Source organism: Sebastes fasciatus, chromosome 4 (genome assembly GCF_043250625.1).
Source record: "Sebastes fasciatus isolate fSebFas1 chromosome 4, fSebFas1.pri, whole genome shotgun sequence".
Classification (NCBI taxonomy): Eukaryota; Metazoa; Chordata; class Actinopteri; order Perciformes; family Sebastidae; genus Sebastes; species Sebastes fasciatus.
The window spans coordinates 21,893,015-21,911,874 of NC_133798.1; the positions used below are offsets into that span (position 1 = coordinate 21,893,015).

An 18,860-nucleotide genomic window follows, 5' to 3' on the forward strand; every position below is an offset into this window, starting at 1 on the left:
AAGACACATGGCTTTAATCATGCAGATGTCTCTGCTGGTAGGCAGTGCTGGGAACATAGGTGACTCAGGCTCATCACTGTCAATGTTTCTGCAGGCAGGTGTTAACCGCGGGTGTCCGTGTCAAGATTATTCTCACATAGTCCTTACTCTCACGAACACTACATACACCTTAACAGTATACCCCGCCTCATGTACTTTGCACGTGTGTCTCCATCAGGAGCCTAAAAGGTGTTGCTATTTCAGCAGTTTGTCAGCGGGATCAGATGCAGCAGCTCAGCGATTGAGAGGGTTTCACAGTCTCAGTAATCAAAGTGGTGAGGAACAGGAGAGAAATTCATTTAGGGGGGAATAAGGTCTCTGGAGAACATTTAGTTCGGTGTGAAGTGAACATGTTTGAAGTCAAAACAGAAACAAACTGTTTTTGTGGATGTCGGCAGATACAGGGAGGAGAGGAGGCGTACAGGAGAGCCCCAAGTGAAATGTGTCATATTGATCCGACTTGTCTGTCTCATGCGGTGATCTCTGTTCACACTTGCTGTATGCATAATCAACAATGAACAGAAGCTCACTTCGACCTACCGTTATTAAAAGTGTGTCTTTTTTTTTTAAACATTCAAATGTTAAAATCCATGTTAAAGGACACAGCAGGGATCTGTTCGGGTATGACAAAATATCAGTGAGTTTTTGTCCTTGACATTCAGTTTTTTAAAGTCACCAGTCTGTTCTACTGACATATGCTGCGCTTCTTACTTACTGAGGCCTTTTGTATTCCTTGCGGGACATCGGCCATTGATGAAAAGTTTCCACATATATACAGACAGATGCTGTGCTGCACACAAATAACTCAGTGGAGATAGATCTAACTGGGTAAGATTGGACATGGCATCTCAGTGTGATAACAATAATAACAGTCACAACCAGAACAGAAGATTTGATTTTATATCAGATTTTGCAACTGCACTCTTTTTGATGACGTTAGACAATAAACACGTGTGCTGCCTGCATGGTGCTCTCAGATTATGGTGGATCAAGAAATAAATGCAGCAGGCAAAATAATTCCTGTTTGCTAAAAACAAATAATGCATCAGGTCATAGGCAAATCAACGGCGTATTAGTGCCATTGTAGGTAAGAACTAGACTTATGGTCTCCGCCAACCAGTCAAGTTGCAGTTCACATCCATGTCTGTCCAAAATGTCATCACTTCATTTTATCCTATTAGACAATTTGTGTGAAATTGTCATAATAGGTTTATGAATTCTTGATTTATTGGCAAAACATTTTTTTGTGAGGTCAAAGTGACCTTGACCTTTGACCACCAAATTCTATCGGTTCATTCTTGAGTCCAGGTGGACGTTTGTGGCAAATTTGAGGAAATTCCCTCCTGGCGTTCCTGATATTGCGTTCACGAGAATGCTACGGATGGACGGACAATCCAAAAACTGCCGGCGCGGAGGTATATAAATAACGAGAAAAAACTTGGATAAAGTCCAAAATTTGCGAGAAAAAACTCAGAAATTCTCGGGGATTAAAGTCACAAAATTACGGTTGTATCAACCTCATCACACCACAGGTGCCACCTTTAAACACGACGGTAAAGTGAGCTGCCGAGTGCAAAATATATGAATTCATTTTACATTAGTATTTATCTTCATAAAAGAACACAGAAAGAACATGAAAGAAAACACGTATATGTATCTTTCAGGACCTTCGGCTCGCTCAGAGCCCATACTTACCATTAGAACACTAGTTCAGTGAAATTCAGACGGCGGCTACATTTGTGATTTTAATCACAGAAAATTTCTGAGTTTTTTCTCGCAAATTTATGATTTTATAATCTCAGTGATTATAAAAAACATTTCTCATACATTTTTGACTTTTTTCCTCAAATTTACCACCTTTATCTCAGAGAATATCCACGTTTTTTTCACCGCAAATTTATGACTTTATAATCTCAGAGAATATTCCTTTTTTTTCCTTGTAAATTTGTGACTTTAATCTCAGAGAATTTCTGAGTTTTTCCCCCCGCAAATTTATGACTTCATAATCTCAGAGAATATCTAAATTTTTTTCTCTGAATATTACCCCTTCCCTCGACTCTTTTATTTATTTATTTTTACCTACAATGGCCCTAATAAGCCGTCGTACAACTCTGAAGGGTCCTAAATTAAACTAAATTAATCGCTTTGTTGCATCCTTAGAATTAGAGAACTGCTAAAAATGTATATTTTATTATGAAGCATATATATTACCACAATTGAGCAGAAGCAAAATACAAAAACTTACTATGGCTTCTGTTGAGAGAAAGTGGAGACACAAATATTACATTAGGTATGGGCTTTTTATCAAATCTTCTAAACTTCATCCATTTATCCAAATGAGTTATTTTATTGATATATTTGTGCTTGTTGTGTTAAAGGTGTATTTGTTAGCCAGCTATTTGATGGTGCCTCAGTAGACGGGCTAATTTAAATTCAGCTCTGATTACCAAACAGAGATCTCTAAATGATCAGTCTTCTGACTCAATGTCCACCCAGCTGGGCCTTAGCAACCGTTTACCAAAGAAAAAATGTTGAATTATTTATTTAGCCCAGAACAAAAACAGCCATATTATGTTGTCGTGCTTATGTTTACATTTTAATTCAGAATTCACAGCACATGAAGGGCAGAAGAATCTCAAACCCACCCTCTGACCTTCTGGAGGAACCATTATAGAGCGGCGTAGTGAGCAAGATGATAAACACATCAATGTTCTGTTCATGTCTGCATTATCATCCTCGTGTAGGCTTCGTTAATGAGCACACATAACGCCATCTCGTCACATTGTGGACAAGCCACTTGTAGTGTTTGAAGTGTGAACAGAGTTCAGTGTATTAGACCCTCTTGAATTAATGTAGGCTTTTATTCCTGTGGGTTACTTAGTGCGTCTGTGGATACCAGGTAGGAGGGACACTGGAAAGTGGAATAAAAACTGTGTGGTCGGATGTGGAGGCTGCGCAGAGTAAATTGGCCTTTCAAGAGCAGCTTTTGTGAACTCTATCCTTATTGAGATTCTTGATCCCATAAGAAATGTATGAGTTTGCGTGCGCGCATGCGTGTGAGAGCAAGCAAGGAAGCAAGCATGTGTCTTCTGTGTGTCATCATAAGCTCATTATTTTTCTTCTCTCCCACAGATCTGCGACCTGTCATCACCTCTCCCAGTGAGCGTGTGTGTCTGGGCACAGCGGCACTTCTGTCACTTTGTGCTTCCAGAGCCCCCTCAGCATCCACAAGAAAGAAACAAAAAACACCCAGGGTCCACAAGGCCGTAGGATTAGGTGAGTTTAAGGCCACGTGCCTCTGGCTGCTTGTACCGGCTACCTTGCCACATATTCAGGATAATCCTAATTTTATCACCTCTCTGCCTCCCGCCGCAGGCTTTTGACTGTGAGGTTTGCGAAATGAGACATGACAAGTTATGAGGTATTTCCACTTGTCCAGAGCCGTTCGGAGAAATGACTGATGGTGGTGGTCTAATCACAGGAGGAATAAAAGCGTTCTGGTCAATCAAGCAGGGTCCCTGTAGTATTTAACAGGATTGTTTCAGAGAATGAATATAAAAAGCAGCTGAAGCCCTTTAACATGTATGCATCTTGATTAATCATCCTGTTAAGGAAATGAACATGAATTTAACCTCTGCCTGTTCAGATGAACTGCTACTTAGAGGAAGTGGAGGTCTGATTGATTTTCTTTCACATGTGAGTGAACTACATGCGGCTATCAATGCAGAAGATTAGCTGAACATGTGAATGCCGGTGTTATTGGATACAGTCACTCAGAAATATTGAACACATCCCCTATAACACAGAGAAGCACATACAGGGCACACACAGCCTAATTTATACATGCAAACACACCATCACGTATGATCACAGCCATACAAACAAACTAGTTAGGAGTCGGTTTCCTTGTATTTATTCTCATGTGTTTGTTGTTTATAATACAAAGATGTGTGAGTTTTCTTTTCTCAAGAGGCCACATCATGTTCAGCGTCCCGAAACGCATCATCATATATAAGACACAGTTATGCTGTTACTGCTGTTGCCATCCAGGCTTTAACCTTAAGCATGAGACATGTTGTGTGTCAGTCATACCTGTGTCACACATCCTTTATCTTCGGTAGCGATGTGCTAAGGTAAGACCTGCTCGTGTGGCGAATCCATCACTGTCATGCCCGTTGATCATATGCACTCTTCCTCTGCCTATAGGTCTAATGAAATAACCTGCTGGTCTAAACAAATCAGCATCTCTGTCACTGTCACAGGGAGGTTTCATCTCTGCAGCCGCTCACAGAGCAGAGCACATGTGCTTTTTGAAGGTCTTACTGAAGGAGAAAAGCACAGGAGCAAATATGAAACAAGCACAGGCATCTATTGTAACCATCCTAAGGCCCTGAGAGCCCTAGCCCTTATTGGAAAAAAACACCTAAAATAAAATGGCCAAAATGAATCAGGAATAGCTCTTCAACCAAAAGGCTTACAGTTTGAGTTTGAGTCAAAGGAGGGCGTGTTGTACAGACGTAAGCCATAAGCTAGCTAGCAAGGTACCGTATGCACCAACTGTGTGCATGTTTATCTACAGTAGGACTGCACAGTTAATCAAAGTTTTATCAAAATCACAATATGGTCTACTGCAATTTTCAAATTGCAGGATGAGGAGGAAATCGCAATATTTGTTCAAGGTGAAATGTGTGTCAATATGCCATTTTAAATTAAATATTGTGGTGCTGCAGAGATGTCCTGGTCTACACATCATATTCTACAGATTTAAGAAAAACATCTTTGTTTGGTACAGATCCCCACAAAATTCCATTCAAAATTATTTTAATATGCTTTTCAATGAAAATGGGAATAATTATGTAAAAATGATCGTTCCCTCTAATATCGCAAATCATCATCGCAACTGCAATATCAGTCAAAATAATCGCAATTAGATATTTTTTTCAAAATCGTTCATCAGGAACTCAGGTTCTTTCTGTTATTGTCCTCTTTCTTATTTTTTTGTTTCATCCCTGTACTTTTATGAAGCCTCAGGAGAAGTGCAAATTTCAACTCACACGGTCGCACCTTGTGCCAGTTGGCACTCCCTCGCGTGCCTCGGGCAAATTGGCCCCCGCTTGCATCGCTTCATGTTTGAGAAGTTGTGCTGCCTCTAAAATTTGACATTCTTTCTGAACACACGGTGAAGCTCACTAATTAATTGCCTAACAATTTTTATCGTTCAACACACAACTTGTTGTTTTGACACTGTTTTTTGTACATTTTAACAAACAATGTATGATGTCAATGAGCTAATTACTGAGCCTTAGAAGGGCTTTGTTACCTTTGCACAGAGCAGGGCTAGCTGTTTCCACTTGTTTCCAGTCTTTCTGCTAAAGCTAACCGGCTGCTGTCTGTAGCTTCATATTCACCGTACAGATATGACAGTGGTATCTATCTTTTCATCTTACTCTCAAGAAAGCAAATAAGTGTATTTCCAAAAATGTCAAACTGCTCCATTTAACAAGCACAGGCACGTGTTTTGATAATCTTATCTCAAAAACTACTGCAAAGGTGATTAGATTACTGGAGATGTACCACTGCCCAGTACAAATATGTTCTCATTTGAAAGACCAATATGTGAACTGGTCCAAGTTACAGTAAAAGTACAACAATCTGTTTTTCTACCCTGTCCCCGTCTCAGAGTGAAGAATGGGGTCATCTGTTGCCCTGCCGGCCCTGCTGCTTGTTCTGGGCTTGACCACTAATGTATGGAGTCTGAACCCGGATGACCCCAATGTCTGCAGCCACTGGGAGAGGTGAGCATTATTATTATGTGTTTAACACAAAACATTGAATTTTAGATTTAAAAGAGAATTTGCTGTAGTTAAGCAGCGCCATCTTCCAGGACTTTTTCAATACGCCGTCTACAAACGCTCTTAACTAAAGTTCCAGATCTATTTCCAGATCTATACAGCAGTATATCGATCCCACACAGCTCATGTCGCCAAGCTCTGAGAGATGGGAGGAGTTGCAGCTTCAAATGAAATACGCAGGCAAATTGATCAGTGTACTCTCATCCCAATCAATCACAGCAGCCATAGAGCCTGAATAATTATTAGTTGTGCTGGGCAGTGTCACTTATGAGAAATAAGCAGGAATAATTTCTGTCCTCGATACAAAGGGGAGGAAAGAAAGCTGTGAAGATATATTATCTGAATTATTGCCTGACCAAGGTGAGTGTACTTAGGGATCACGGTTCCACCTTGTTGGCATCGAAATGAATTCCCTAAGTGGGCTGTGTTCGTAGCTTTGAGGTCCTGCAATATCCTCAGACTGCCTCCGGCTGCATATATCACTAACATGAATCACCTAAAAGCTCCTTTCAAGTCTCTTTCTTTGCATATCAAAGTTATTGTAGTACTCTCACTGGGACTGTATCCATTGACAGGACCTGTGTGCTGTTATTGTTTTTTCAAACCTCTCCAAGGAGCATGAAAATCTACTGTATGTTCCCAGCAACGCTTACTATGATTGCAGCAGTGTCTTCCACTGATGGAATAAATATTCAGACCCTTTATCAAAGCAGAAGTACCAGTACAACAACGTGCAGATCGCCCTTCAATAAAGGTACTTAAGTATTATCAGCAAAATGTGCTTAAAGTAAAAATGAAATGTACTTGCTCTGCAGAAAAATGGCTCCCCTGACTGATATATTATTATATATTATATTGGATCATTAGATTTATAATACTGATATATCCATGTGTAATAGGGCTGCACAATTTATTGAAAATTAATCTCGATGACAATTTTGGCCTCCCACAATTAAATGAACATGATCGACTGCAATATTGCCGTTTAAAATCAGTGCTGCGCTCATAGAAAACTCCGCCACATATCAAATCAAGCGCTTCTTAAAGTAACAGCCAGCCACCAGCTGGCGATAGAGATGTTTTGGCTTCACTTTTGGGGAGCGGCAGCCTGTGACAAACTTTCCTGAATGCGGGATAGGGTTGCAGCTGCAGTCCAGAGTAGAAGAGTACTGTATATTACTCGTTTTCACTGTAATGCACTGAATTCAGGTGAAGAAGAGCCTTATTTTAAGTCTTATTTTTATGCAAAGATGTTGTACATTAGCAGGAATGTGGCACAACATGGAAGTGAAAGCAGTGCAATGCTATTTAAATGTGAAAGTGCAATAAAAAACGTATTTTGTCCTTAAAATCAATGAATAATTATGATAAATAATCGTGATCTCAGTATTGATCAAAATAGTTGGGATTATCATTTTGGCCATGATCGTGCAGCCCTACTGTGTAAGCAGAATTTTACTGTTATAGTTACTGCTGGTCGAGGTTGAGCTCGTTTTAACTACTTTATATACAGTTTTTAGTAGTTCAGTCCAGCGGTTCCTAACCCAGGGGTCGGCCTGCTGCAAACAAACAAATCAGAGGAGTTTTGAGATGATCAATGGGGTAGAACAGAAGAATAAAAACAAAATTCTAATACACAAATTTGTATTATTTATTTTTTTTGTAATATTCTCTAATCTTTGTGAAATATTTTATACTTTTACTTCTTTGGGCCTCAAACAATTATTTAAGTGAAACCATCTGAGACGTTTAGAGGGGAAATGTCTCTTTGGTTGAACTGCTAACAACTAATAAACATCTGAAACATGACAAGGGGCCCATACTAAACACTATTTCTTCTTTTAAACAGCCACAAGCCAAAAAAGGTTGGGAACAACTGGATTAATGTTTAACAATTAATTGTATTTTAGAAGCTCATCATGCTTTTTATGTTTTTTTATTCAAATTTCTTAATTTCTTCAAATTTAGTACAAATGTCCACTTGGACTCTAGGATGAACTGATTAGTCTTTGGAGGTCATAGGTCAAGGTCACTATGACCTCACAAAACACGTTTTTGGCCATAGCTCAAGAATTAATGTTAATTATGACAATTTCAACCGAATGCCTAATACAATAAAGTGATGAAGCGATGAAATTTACAGACGTAAACTGCAACTTGACTGGTAATTATAATTTAATGTAAAATCTGAATCTGAAAACTTACTAGTAAATATAGCTGATAGATAAATGTAGTGGAGCAAAAAGTACAATATTTCACTCTGAACTGTAATGGAGCTGAAGTATAAAGTAGCATAAAATGGAAGTAGTCAAATTAAACTATCTTAGTACTTCTTCCTAGGACTGGTGTCTTTACGTTTCTGTCTTCTAGCTACGCTGTGACTGTCCAGGAGTCCTACGCTCACCCATTCGACCAGATCTACTACACCAGATGCACAGACATCCTCAACTGGTTTAAATGCACGCGGCACAGGTACGTTTGGAGGAGCCTCCTTAGTTGTTTAATGACTCGCCCTTTACTGTGCCCCAAAATCAGAGCCAAGTCAGTGAAGGCCACAACAAACGTCCTTGTTAATGTGTCTGACAGTGAAGTGCTCAGAGCCATGATGCCTCTGACTCTAATCATCTCACAGTAAATGTTTTAATTACTTCCATTAAGGTTAATAGTGGGCATCCAACTAAATAAGTACACAGAGTCACCTCCCAAATACTGACTTTTATGTAGCAGGTGTTTTACACAAGATTCTTTGTACTTTAAAAAGTTGCCAATAACAAGAAAATCGTAGTACAGCTTACTTTTACCTTCAATATGTTCTCCTGCCCTACAGAAAGGGTCACTCTTTACATCACGCTGCTGTCTCGGTGTGTCTGTTTTTCCAGGATCAGCTATAAGACGGCTTACCGGCGGGGAGTAAGGACCATGTATAGGCGCCGCTCGCAGTGTTGCCCCGGTTACTTTGAGAGCGGGGACTTATGTGTTCGTGAGTATCCTTTTTCATGTCCTTTGTCCTCAATGATGACATTTCAGGTTATGCCTGCTAGACATTTAGAGAGCAGGAGTAAATATTAGGATTGATCGTTACTGTGGGTGGCTTGCAGATAAAGCTCGCCGCCGCCGGCCCCCCGCCTCTGACGCCCCCACTCCGGTCTGATCCTCTTTATCATGAACACCCAATAACACGCCGCCACCACCTCCTCTGTTAGCATGCCACCATCCATGTGCATTTACTCAGTTTAAGGTGATTGAGCATGATTTAACATGTGGGCACAGTAGACTGCTCTCCTCTTTACCCTTCCAGTAATTGAAGTTGTATAACAATGAGAAAAATTAACGAGCCAAGAGGGTCCTGGTTACAGACTGAGTAGGTATAGCACCCGCCATAAAACCACACCGGAATTCAATAACATAAAAAGGAGCAGAAGCCGTGAAAATTGGACTGTAGCAATGTGCTGATAACAACCCTTCCCAGTCGTTTTTATAGCTTCATTAATGGTCATTGATTTCTATTTTTATTCACAGACATCAAACTGAATAATTTTGCATGTTGGCCAAATAAAGACAGAACATATAGCTTCTGAGAGTTACGTTTTTGATATCCTCGCCTTACCTAATGTTTTATTCCCTTTAAATAAGATTAGAATCATCGCACTTTAATATTTTCCTAGATTCTTTTTGCAACATGAGGATAAAGTGACTGCAGCCGTGCGGGTATGCTCTTTGACCACAGCTGAGCTTGTCCTTGTCTAGGCTTTACTAGCCTCGGGGCAGCAAAGCACCGGGAAGCCGGCCAACAAAGAATAAGAGCTGGTGTGATTATCTGGGGGTCTTGAGGAAGGGAGGCGCAGCTTGATCAATAATGTATTCATTAACCATTTGACTGACAATGGAGCTATTTGTTCATTAACAGTGTTTTCAGGGTGTTAACTACAAACCGTGGCGGTACCTCTCTCAAATCTGGCCTTTTCACTGTATGAACAAAAAGGTTTTATTTTGATAGTGTGTCAGGCTGAGAGTGAAAGCAGCTGCCCTTTGTAACCCTCTTTCAGGTGAAGTGGGGAGTTGATAGGGGCCGAGAGGGCAGTTTCGCTTTCTGCTGCCTTTGCAAACTGTTCCACCCCTTTTAATCCTAGCGCTCTCACTACCAGGATTAAGAGATTTGTACTCCCCGAGCTGTTTTGCATGCGGTGACAAAAGAGGGAATTGTAGAGTAAATCGACCCAAAATTAACTCAAGTCGTCTATTTCAGGACACTTTGTTGTTTACTGCATGTAGAATACCCCCATCCCTCTTGTGTATTGTTAGTTTACTGTAGCTTTCTTCATGGAGTCTATTTCATTAGAAGTCCGAAAATGCTTCAAAAGTGTTTGCCTATTTAATCCTGCTTGTTTTTTCCTTGTCATATGGCACCACATCAACACTTAGCTCCAATGAGAGGAAGCTTAATGAATCTGGGGATGTGAAGACCTTGAATGAACCAACATTATCACACAAACACACAAAAGGAGAATACTTCTGACACTATAATCACCAACGTTATCATTAAGGACGCTTTTTATTTAGTTTGTTGTTTTGCTTCACTCTGTCTTTCGGAAGTAATTGTCTAATTTTCTCAAAGCTCCCCACGATCATCTGAACTTTGATCTGCTTCTCGTTAATTAGAGCTTGAAGTTTTGGACCAGAGGTCTTTATTAACTCTGTGACCTTTGATCTGTCGTAAGTCATTACCTTAATCTGCAGCTAGCCTATGTAGAGGATGTGAGGAACTCATTTCCCCCCTAATAAGCATGATTATTACAGCTGTGCATGAGGGGAACTCGCTAATGACAACAGCTCGTAATATCTTCCGAGGCTGACGGGCTCTGCGGGGTTATGAGTCCCTCTTTCTGCAGAGCATTTAGGTCAGATGACTCCTGCATGACTCTCGCCCGTCCAGCGATGCAGTGTAATTTCTTCTAAAAATGATTTTGGCGACAGAATTAGTTGAGGTTCTGATAAAGTTTCAGGCGGCAGTACGCTAACACGTTTCACATTTTGGGTTTTGATGATCGAGAAGATGATGAGATTTTGCTCCAGAAAGGGATTCTGTGCCTTTGATTTCATTTTTCATTTTTTTTGGGCTTTGTTGCATTTTTTTTAATGCTTCAAAGACACAGTTTTAAAATGAATCATCTCTGTGCTAGATAGAGACACGTGGAAGAAGCTTTGGAGGGAGTTGTTTGATATGTTCTGTGGGCATATCTCTCAGATTGATTTATCCATCATAATGTTCCACATTTTGTTCACTTCATTTTCATTACTACAAAACACCACTACTACAAAAAATCACAAACACAGACTTGGACTGATTTTTTTTTTTTCCCGACTGCAGAAAACCTCTCCAAAAACAGTGAAAATAAGGCACTTAGAGTGGAGACTAAAATATCTATTTTATCAGGCATTTTAAAGATTGCATTTGGACTGGGCAGAAATATAGAATTTATTAACAGTGAATGACAATCACCAATTAGCTCCATTGTTCCCTGTTCTGATAACACCTCTGCATAATGAGTTAGATTAGCCTTTTATCTAGATGAAAGACTCAATTTTCCAACAGATTCCTTAGACATGAGTTAAGCAGAGTGATTCATGAATTTCAATTAAAATGAAAGACCTACCTCCTCCTACTTTATTATGCCATCCCTTCAGAACACCGGTTCAGATCTCAGGAGAAGGGTGCGCTTTATCCTTTCCCCCATATTCAAAACTTCATTTCCATATTTCTTTTTTATATATAAAGGATGTGACACATTTGCATTTCCCTGTTCTCGCTGATCAGAATTTGCTGATTGAAAGTAAACGAAATCAACTCATCGTGGTGACATTGAATTTGTCTCCTCCTCTCTTTGAGTACTCTGCAAACTGTGGACTCATTGATTACAGGTAGTCGATCTCACACCTTCGTCAGCACAAAATGTTTCGAGCTCTTCTTCCCGTTTTTTTTTCGCTGGCTTACTGTAATTAGACAGTTTCCTGCCAGAGTTCTGATGCTCAGAAATTATCTTTCAATCTCTGGTTTACCGTTTTTGCCTTGGGAGCATTTCTGCGATTAGTACCGGCTCGTGGGTGTTTGGGATTCACTCCTCTTTCTCCTCTCCCGCTGCATCTCTCCCGCTGGCGGTGGATCCTAATCGAAGCCTGATTGAGTGATAATCTATAGTAGCAGTGTTCAGGCCTGCAGCCAGCTCTCTACTGACCTCTCTGCCTGCAGGATGAGCGCCGTAGTGTTGCACACAGAACTGCAGAAGCGCCCCAGGGCGTATGTTGTTTAAAAAAAAACCTCACAGATGCTTTCCTGCTGCCCTTTTTGATCATAAAACAATAAAAAATATAGAAGAAAAGAAGCAGAACTTGGATGTTGGATGAGGTCTGATCAGTTAAGGAGATGGTCTGTCTGTTCTGCTGCCCTTGGATTGTGTATCATCCGTCCACAGGCCGTGTTACTGGACTGCTGATTCCCATCAGGCAGGGTTTCTCTCTCGTCGTAGTGGCCTGACTGTCTCATTCCTCAGATAAGAGCCTGTCTGTCTTAACCCTGCTGGCCAGATGACCTTGGCTGCCACAGATTTATTCATGCTAAGTGCCTATTTTTGTGATACTTTTCTTTCTTGGCTTAACTCAGAAAACTGGCACTGTGGCAAAATAACCCCTCCATTTCGGTCGCTTTATTATCCAGCTGAACCAAACCTCCAACTCTTGCGAGCACGCTCCCAGGAATACTAATGCCGACCCAATCAATCGGGTGCCGTGTTGCTCAATATGAATGATCAAGAAAACTGCACACTTAGTAAACACCGAGGTGCCTGGACCTGCTACATTAAAGCATCACTATATGACAAAGCGCTGGCTGATCAAATTAGAGGGGATTTACAGCGTGTTCCTTCACGGCTCAGCCTACTGATAACGGCTCGTTGTGGAAAGTAAAGCTACGTGATAAACAGAGATGTTAACCAAGGACTCAATCTCCTAAGAAATCATTTAGCCCAGCGTCAAGTAGTGGAGATGGATGTTGAATATGAGTGCCATGGCTGAGATTTAGTCCCCTGATGGTATTAGGGAGATATTGAGTGTTCAATTTTATGGCCCATTTTCTTTCAGCTGTTATCTTGGTGGTTTTCATTATGCTGTTTATTGGTGGTTTAATGATGTTTTACACTCTGCTTATGTGTGTGTGTTAACTCAATTATACTGATGAGGGAACGTGTCTGTGTGTCTCAGCTCTGTGTACAGAGGATTGTGTCCACGGCCGCTGTGTGTCTCCTGATACATGCCAGTGTGAGCCTGGATGGGGCGGACTGGACTGCTCTAGTGGTGAGTGCACTTCTAAACCCACAATTAGACACTTAGACTCATTTATTCCTAAATGGCGTTCACAGCCAGTTAGTCCATAAGTATTTACTGTGAACCCTTCAACTGTTTTGCCTCAATGTGCGTCTATCTCAAAGCTGCTCAGCTTTGTATGCTCTCTTCTTAGCAAACACAGCCAATGGAACAGGTAAGTCACAATGAATTCATTCTCATTTGCTGGAAGTGGAAGTGATTTGCTTGATGAATATAGCGGATGGATGGATGGTTGCATCCCCCCCTTGTGTCTACCGAGCTCTCTGTTATGGTCTTAATCATGATTAGACTGGTGCCTGTGACTTGTTCAGTTGAATGATGAATCAATGCCAAGCTGAAACGAACCATTGTGCTGGCCTCTCTGTTTACCGGGGTTTCCTCCCGGCTCCCAGAGCTGCTCTCTGTGTGGGATGGGAGGGTGGGCATATCCATCCTGCAATCAGCTAAATGCTGGAGCGTCACCGAGGCCAGGCGGGAGGAGAGAATCTATTTACTCCTTTTGTGATATTTATGTCCGCAGAGAGATAGTGAATGTGCAAAGAGGAGGCTGCTATTCCCAGGTCAGCACAGAGATAGCAGTCAACATTTCTGACCCCAAATTCTTAACTTCAGCTGTCTGCTCCCGGTGGCATTTAGCCGTTATTGCATATTTAGGAATGAGTAATGGGAGCTAAAATCATATCAGTACTGTTATTGTATAGATCTATGAGTTTTCATTAGCAAGAGAGCCATTCCCTGATTAGCAACCGTGTGTAAATCAGCCGCTCTCGCTGCGCTGCCGCCCCATCGGAGGTGGATTCATGAGCGTAGATGACAAGCCTGAGCTGTTTGCTGCTGCTCACTCCTGCAGACTGGTGAGGGTCCAATGGGGAGTATGTGTGGTTCAGGGCCCCCCCCGGGACTCTTGTCCCACTCTTGGGCTGGTTAGCAGTGCAGCCGTGTGTGCCTTTCAGCCTGCAGGTGCTGGGCTAATCCACCTTATTAAAACAGACTTGATGATTGAGACAGAGGCATTATTCATAACTTTAGATTTCCATACCAGGCATGATTCCAGGCTTTTTCATTTACGAGCTTTCATCTGTAGAAATGAGGAATGCGTGCCAATTTTTAAATTAAATCTGCCCTCTTTTTCCTTCATGTAAATGGTTCAGCATGTTTTTTTGTCTTTCACGGTAAATTTTACTTTCACCCAGCTCAGGTAGGTGCGCTTTAGTAGTCCTCGTGTGAAGTGGATGCAGCCGTCATATTATGGCTCACATGGGCTGAAAAACACACATTAACATTTATTCAGTTCCAACACAATTAATCCCATGCTTTATTTGGTGTTTATTTTACCGCTATTATATTTGAGTCAAGGTATTTGTGTTCGCATAAAAGTCGAGAGGGCAGAAAGAGCCGATCAGGTGACGGAGGACGTGTGAATGTGATGAAAAGTGTGTTGCCCAGGCTTTGGAGACGAGGAGCTGCCGTGGGATGCTGAGCGGCCTAAAGTTGAAGTGACAGCCTTTCAGCCAGTGATCTGGAGCCGCATCAAAGGCTTGGACCTTGTTTCTAGAGCAGCACCCGCCAGGAAGCAGTTTTGTATATGGGTCAGGTGGTGAAAATAAAGAGTCTGACTGTCTGTGGCCAGAAAAGAGAAGGCGATAAGGTGGGAGAGATTCAGTAAGTTGTGTTGGCTGGAGAGAGATCTCTTGTTTTTTTCGCCCGCTGGTGTCCACCTGCTGTAGCCATAAACCATTTCATCCTCTTCCCCCGCCTGAGGCAACGGTCCCACTGAGACCAGGCCTGCCCTGTGACCTGCCTGGAGTCCTGCGGTGTCTTAGACTCATCTCAAGGACACACTGCTAGATGTGGACCACAGATAAAACAGCAAAACAGGATGTTTGCTGCTGACTTTTGTTTTTCAATTGTTGTCTCGTTCTACATCTATCACACGTGGATTTGGAGCACTCTGAGTCGAGGTTGTGTTTTCCCAAAAGAGTGATGAATGATTAATTGTTGTTGTTGTTGGTTGGTGTGATTCCTCTAATGCCTGTGTGTTGTGTTTGTGGAACGTGGTCTTGAACATGTTTCTCTGATCACATGTCATTGAATTGATTTTTTTTTACTGTTTCACAGCTCGAGGCATTAAAGCAGTGTGGTGACATGTACCTGCTAATGTTTGTTTTCCTCTGTTGTGCTTGCTGCTTTGCCTTCTTCTGTTTTTATGTTGAAATGCACTGTGTTTGTCTTCTCTGTGCCGCTGTGTATACTTTGTTTTGTCAGTAGGGTTTGTCTTCAAAAACAACATTGTTCTCAATAGGATTTTCACCATGTAAATAATAATAATAATACAAAAATGAGACTCAAAGCAGGGACAGCAGACATTTTTGCAAAGGCAATTCAGATAGATGGAGCTCTGCTTATGGGACCGAACAGTATGTCTTTAGTCATTTTAGTCTACTGAAGTATAGTACTAGCTTTTGCCAAAGTACTTACATTATTAGTTGTAGTCTGCAACAAATATAGTATTTTGCTGTAAAAAGAACAGCGCAATATGAGATGAAATAGCAAATCAAATCTTTGTAGAATATTATGAGTTTATTGAATGAAAACTACAAAGTTTTTTCAGAATCTTATGAGTTTCTTGGGTTTAAAAGTTTCTTTTTCTAAAGTTGCAGTCTCTTGGCCTCCGTCGCTGTGTAGTTGTGATTTAATTCCCCTTGATGAGTCTGTCACACAGGGTCACTATATCCTACAGTAATAACAGCTTTCAAATAAAGCGAATGATAAAGATAGATGTTGTATGTACAAGGTATATTTAGCTATGACTGCCTCCATCACTTGTAAAATATTAGGTGCAATGAAGCACTATCATTGACTTCATATGCTTCAGTCGGATAATGATACGTTCCCCGTGCTGAGGGAGACGTAATATGCATAAATATGGAGCTTTTAGTGTTTTTCCTCTCTGCCTTCTTGGAGTTTGCGTTTCCTTATTGTGGTGGAAATGTTAACCCGCTTGTGCAGAGATTGTAAAAATCAATGCTACTCAGATAAGTATCTGAAAAGTCCAAGGAGTAGTTTAGCTTTGTTAACCACAAAGCATCCTTTGTGTTTTAAGAAGAAATCCATCACACTTAATAGTAGTCAAATCTAATGTGGTTGGTCAGCCGTGGTCCATGAGGTAACATATTCCTCCCTAATGTATTATAATGGGAAGGCAGCCACTGCTGCGGGTGCTATACACATAGTTAATTGATGAATGTGGCCTATGAATACTTGTTTATGGGATATTGCCCCAGACGGGGGGCTATATGCTACTTATTTTATGTTAATTGTCAACTAAAACAGTAAGATTATTCATTATTAAAGCAGCAGTGGGTAGAATTGGAGCAAATATGATTAAAAAGGTTATTTTTATAAAACGGTCTCTATATCCTGACAGTAGTGTATGAGACAGGGAATCTGAAAAAAAATCATGTGCCTCTGTGTTCTCCGGTGCTCCTAATGGCATCTGCAGGATTTCACAGACTGGAGGAAAACAACCAATCAGAGCCCAGCTGGAGTCTGCCGTCTCTGAGCAGCTGTCAATCACTCGCAAACTCGGATCAAACAGTCAAACTAGGCAGCGCTGATCAAATATGAATCTATATTCTGTTACTGTAATGCCTATTTCTCACCTCAAATGTTTTCAGAAACATCTTGTAGTGTACTGTTTAGCTGTAAAATGAGAAAGTTTGTGACCCGGCAGCCATGTTGAGATCAGTTGAAGAAATACCAAGCACCGCCCACCAGCCGGAGGAAACTTTCTCATTTTACAGCTAAACGGTACACTACAAGAGGTTTCTGAAAACATTTGAGGCGAGAAATGGGCATTACAGTAACAGAATATTGATTCATATTTGATCAGCGCTGCCTAGTTTGACCGTTTGATCGGAGTTCGCGAGTGATTGACAGCTGCCTCCGTTGAATGAACAGCCAATAGGAACGCTCTCTCTCTGAAATGATCTTAAATGATTTTTTAAAGCCCGAAAACAGAGCCATGAGGAGGTGCAGAAGTCTCTCAGAGCACTTGAATTACAATATGCTGAAAGGTTATTATGGGATTTTGCCCAATGATGCCAAAAACATTCTGCCTACTGCAGGTTTAAGGTTTTAAATTATCAGTGATTGGCTTTATTAGATATTGATCTCATTATGTTGAAGCAAGAATTTGGGCTGGGTCGAGCAGAGATGGCAGATATTTCCTTTAGCTTCATTAGCTTAGTTCATTGCAGATGACATTGCCTCAACCAGCAGCGTAAGTAAGGGTGTAATAATAAATCGACCTGGATCGATATATCGATTCAATGATCAACGATCCACTGTCATTTGATGCAAAGTGAAAGCATACATACATATCGTCATCTTAGTTGCTTTTTTGTGAGTTGATATAAATGTAACTGATTGTGTTAAATATATATGAAATATGATATTGATCACAGGCTCCTGAGTTTAATCAGGATGAAATCGTATCGTAGCAGACTTTGTGATATCAGCAAATATCGTAATGTTGTCCAAAGAATCGTGATGTCGTATCGTGATGAAACTTATAATATATCACTAGGCGTAACCAGACCAAAACGGTGCAAGTAAACTTCATTTTGGCTTGACAAACACCCTTGTGACGACTCCCTCTGGCACCCGTCGACAGAATTTACACATTATTCTCAGAAGTGCATCTGAGCCAGATGGTTCCTCTCCAATCCCTCAGCAGCAGGACATTGACATGCATCGCTGTCAAAGACCAAGAGACTGTGAATTACACCGAACGGGACAGAGACGCACACACAGATTTACTCCGGCTTCACACATTACTCCAAACGTCTCTTTACTTTTCTCTCGAAACTTCTCTCTTCATTAATCTTACAGATAGAGCATTCAATATTTGTGCGTGTTTATGTGTCTGTGTGTCTTTTGAATGTAAAAGCAACAAGTCACTTTTCTTTGAGATGACGGCCCATATCAACAAAAACTTTTATCTCCATGTCACCTTTTTTCTTAAAAATAAGTCTAAAGCAATTGAATTCCTCATTATACAACCATGTAAAAAGACATTTTGGGAGAACTATAAATGTTCTAACTGTATCACTCTGAAAGGGGTTCCTTGCTGCATGTAACAGTCGATGCCGCCTGCCTCATTCATTTTAATAGATCAAAGCACCCAGGCAGCTGTATTTCTCCAGGGGACAGAAGACGGACCGATCTATAGTGCCTCGTGGAACACAGTTACTACTCTGTGTGTGTGTGTGTGTGTGTGTGTGTGTGTTTGTGTGTGTGTGTGTGTGTGTGTGTGTGCTTATACATGAAGCCCTCCTGCGTTGACAGAGCTTTTGTTTTTGTATAGTACACTGGGCTCCCGGGGAGTGTTGCAGTCAGTTTATATACTGCCAGGGATGTGACAGTGTTATTTATTTCTCCACAGCACAGAGTTCATTCTCATTGAGATATCACCTCTTTTCTTACTCCTTATCGTGCTGATGAACTGGAGCCCGTTGTACCAGTTTTTCTTAGATTCAAACTTAACCAAGATTTTGCAACATTATCATACAATGGTTAGAATTATATCTT

General features: G+C 40.9%; 1 protein-coding gene across 8 annotated transcripts in view; it reads left to right on the forward strand.

The window, feature by feature from the left end:
* Window positions 1–18,860, forward strand: part of megf11 (multiple EGF-like-domains 11) — a 91,400-nt gene that overhangs the window by 16,000 nt on the left and 56,540 nt on the right. For 4 of the 8 annotated variants that reach the window (XM_074632796.1, XM_074632804.1, XM_074632797.1 and 1 more), the window contains exons 2-7: window positions 3,172–3,315; window positions 5,720–5,834; window positions 8,262–8,363; window positions 8,771–8,871; window positions 13,146–13,238; window positions 13,402–13,422. In XM_074632796.1, the coding sequence (XP_074488897.1) occupies window positions 5,728–5,834; window positions 8,262–8,363; window positions 8,771–8,871; window positions 13,146–13,238; window positions 13,402–13,422 (424 nt within the window). In that variant the 5' untranslated portion in view covers window positions 3,172–3,315; window positions 5,720–5,727. The remainder of the gene's footprint in view (window positions 1–3,171; window positions 3,316–5,719; window positions 5,835–8,261; window positions 8,364–8,770; window positions 8,872–13,145; window positions 13,239–13,401; window positions 13,423–18,860) is intronic. The other 4 variants (XM_074632798.1, XM_074632799.1, XM_074632803.1 and 1 more) reach the window with 2 other exon arrangements.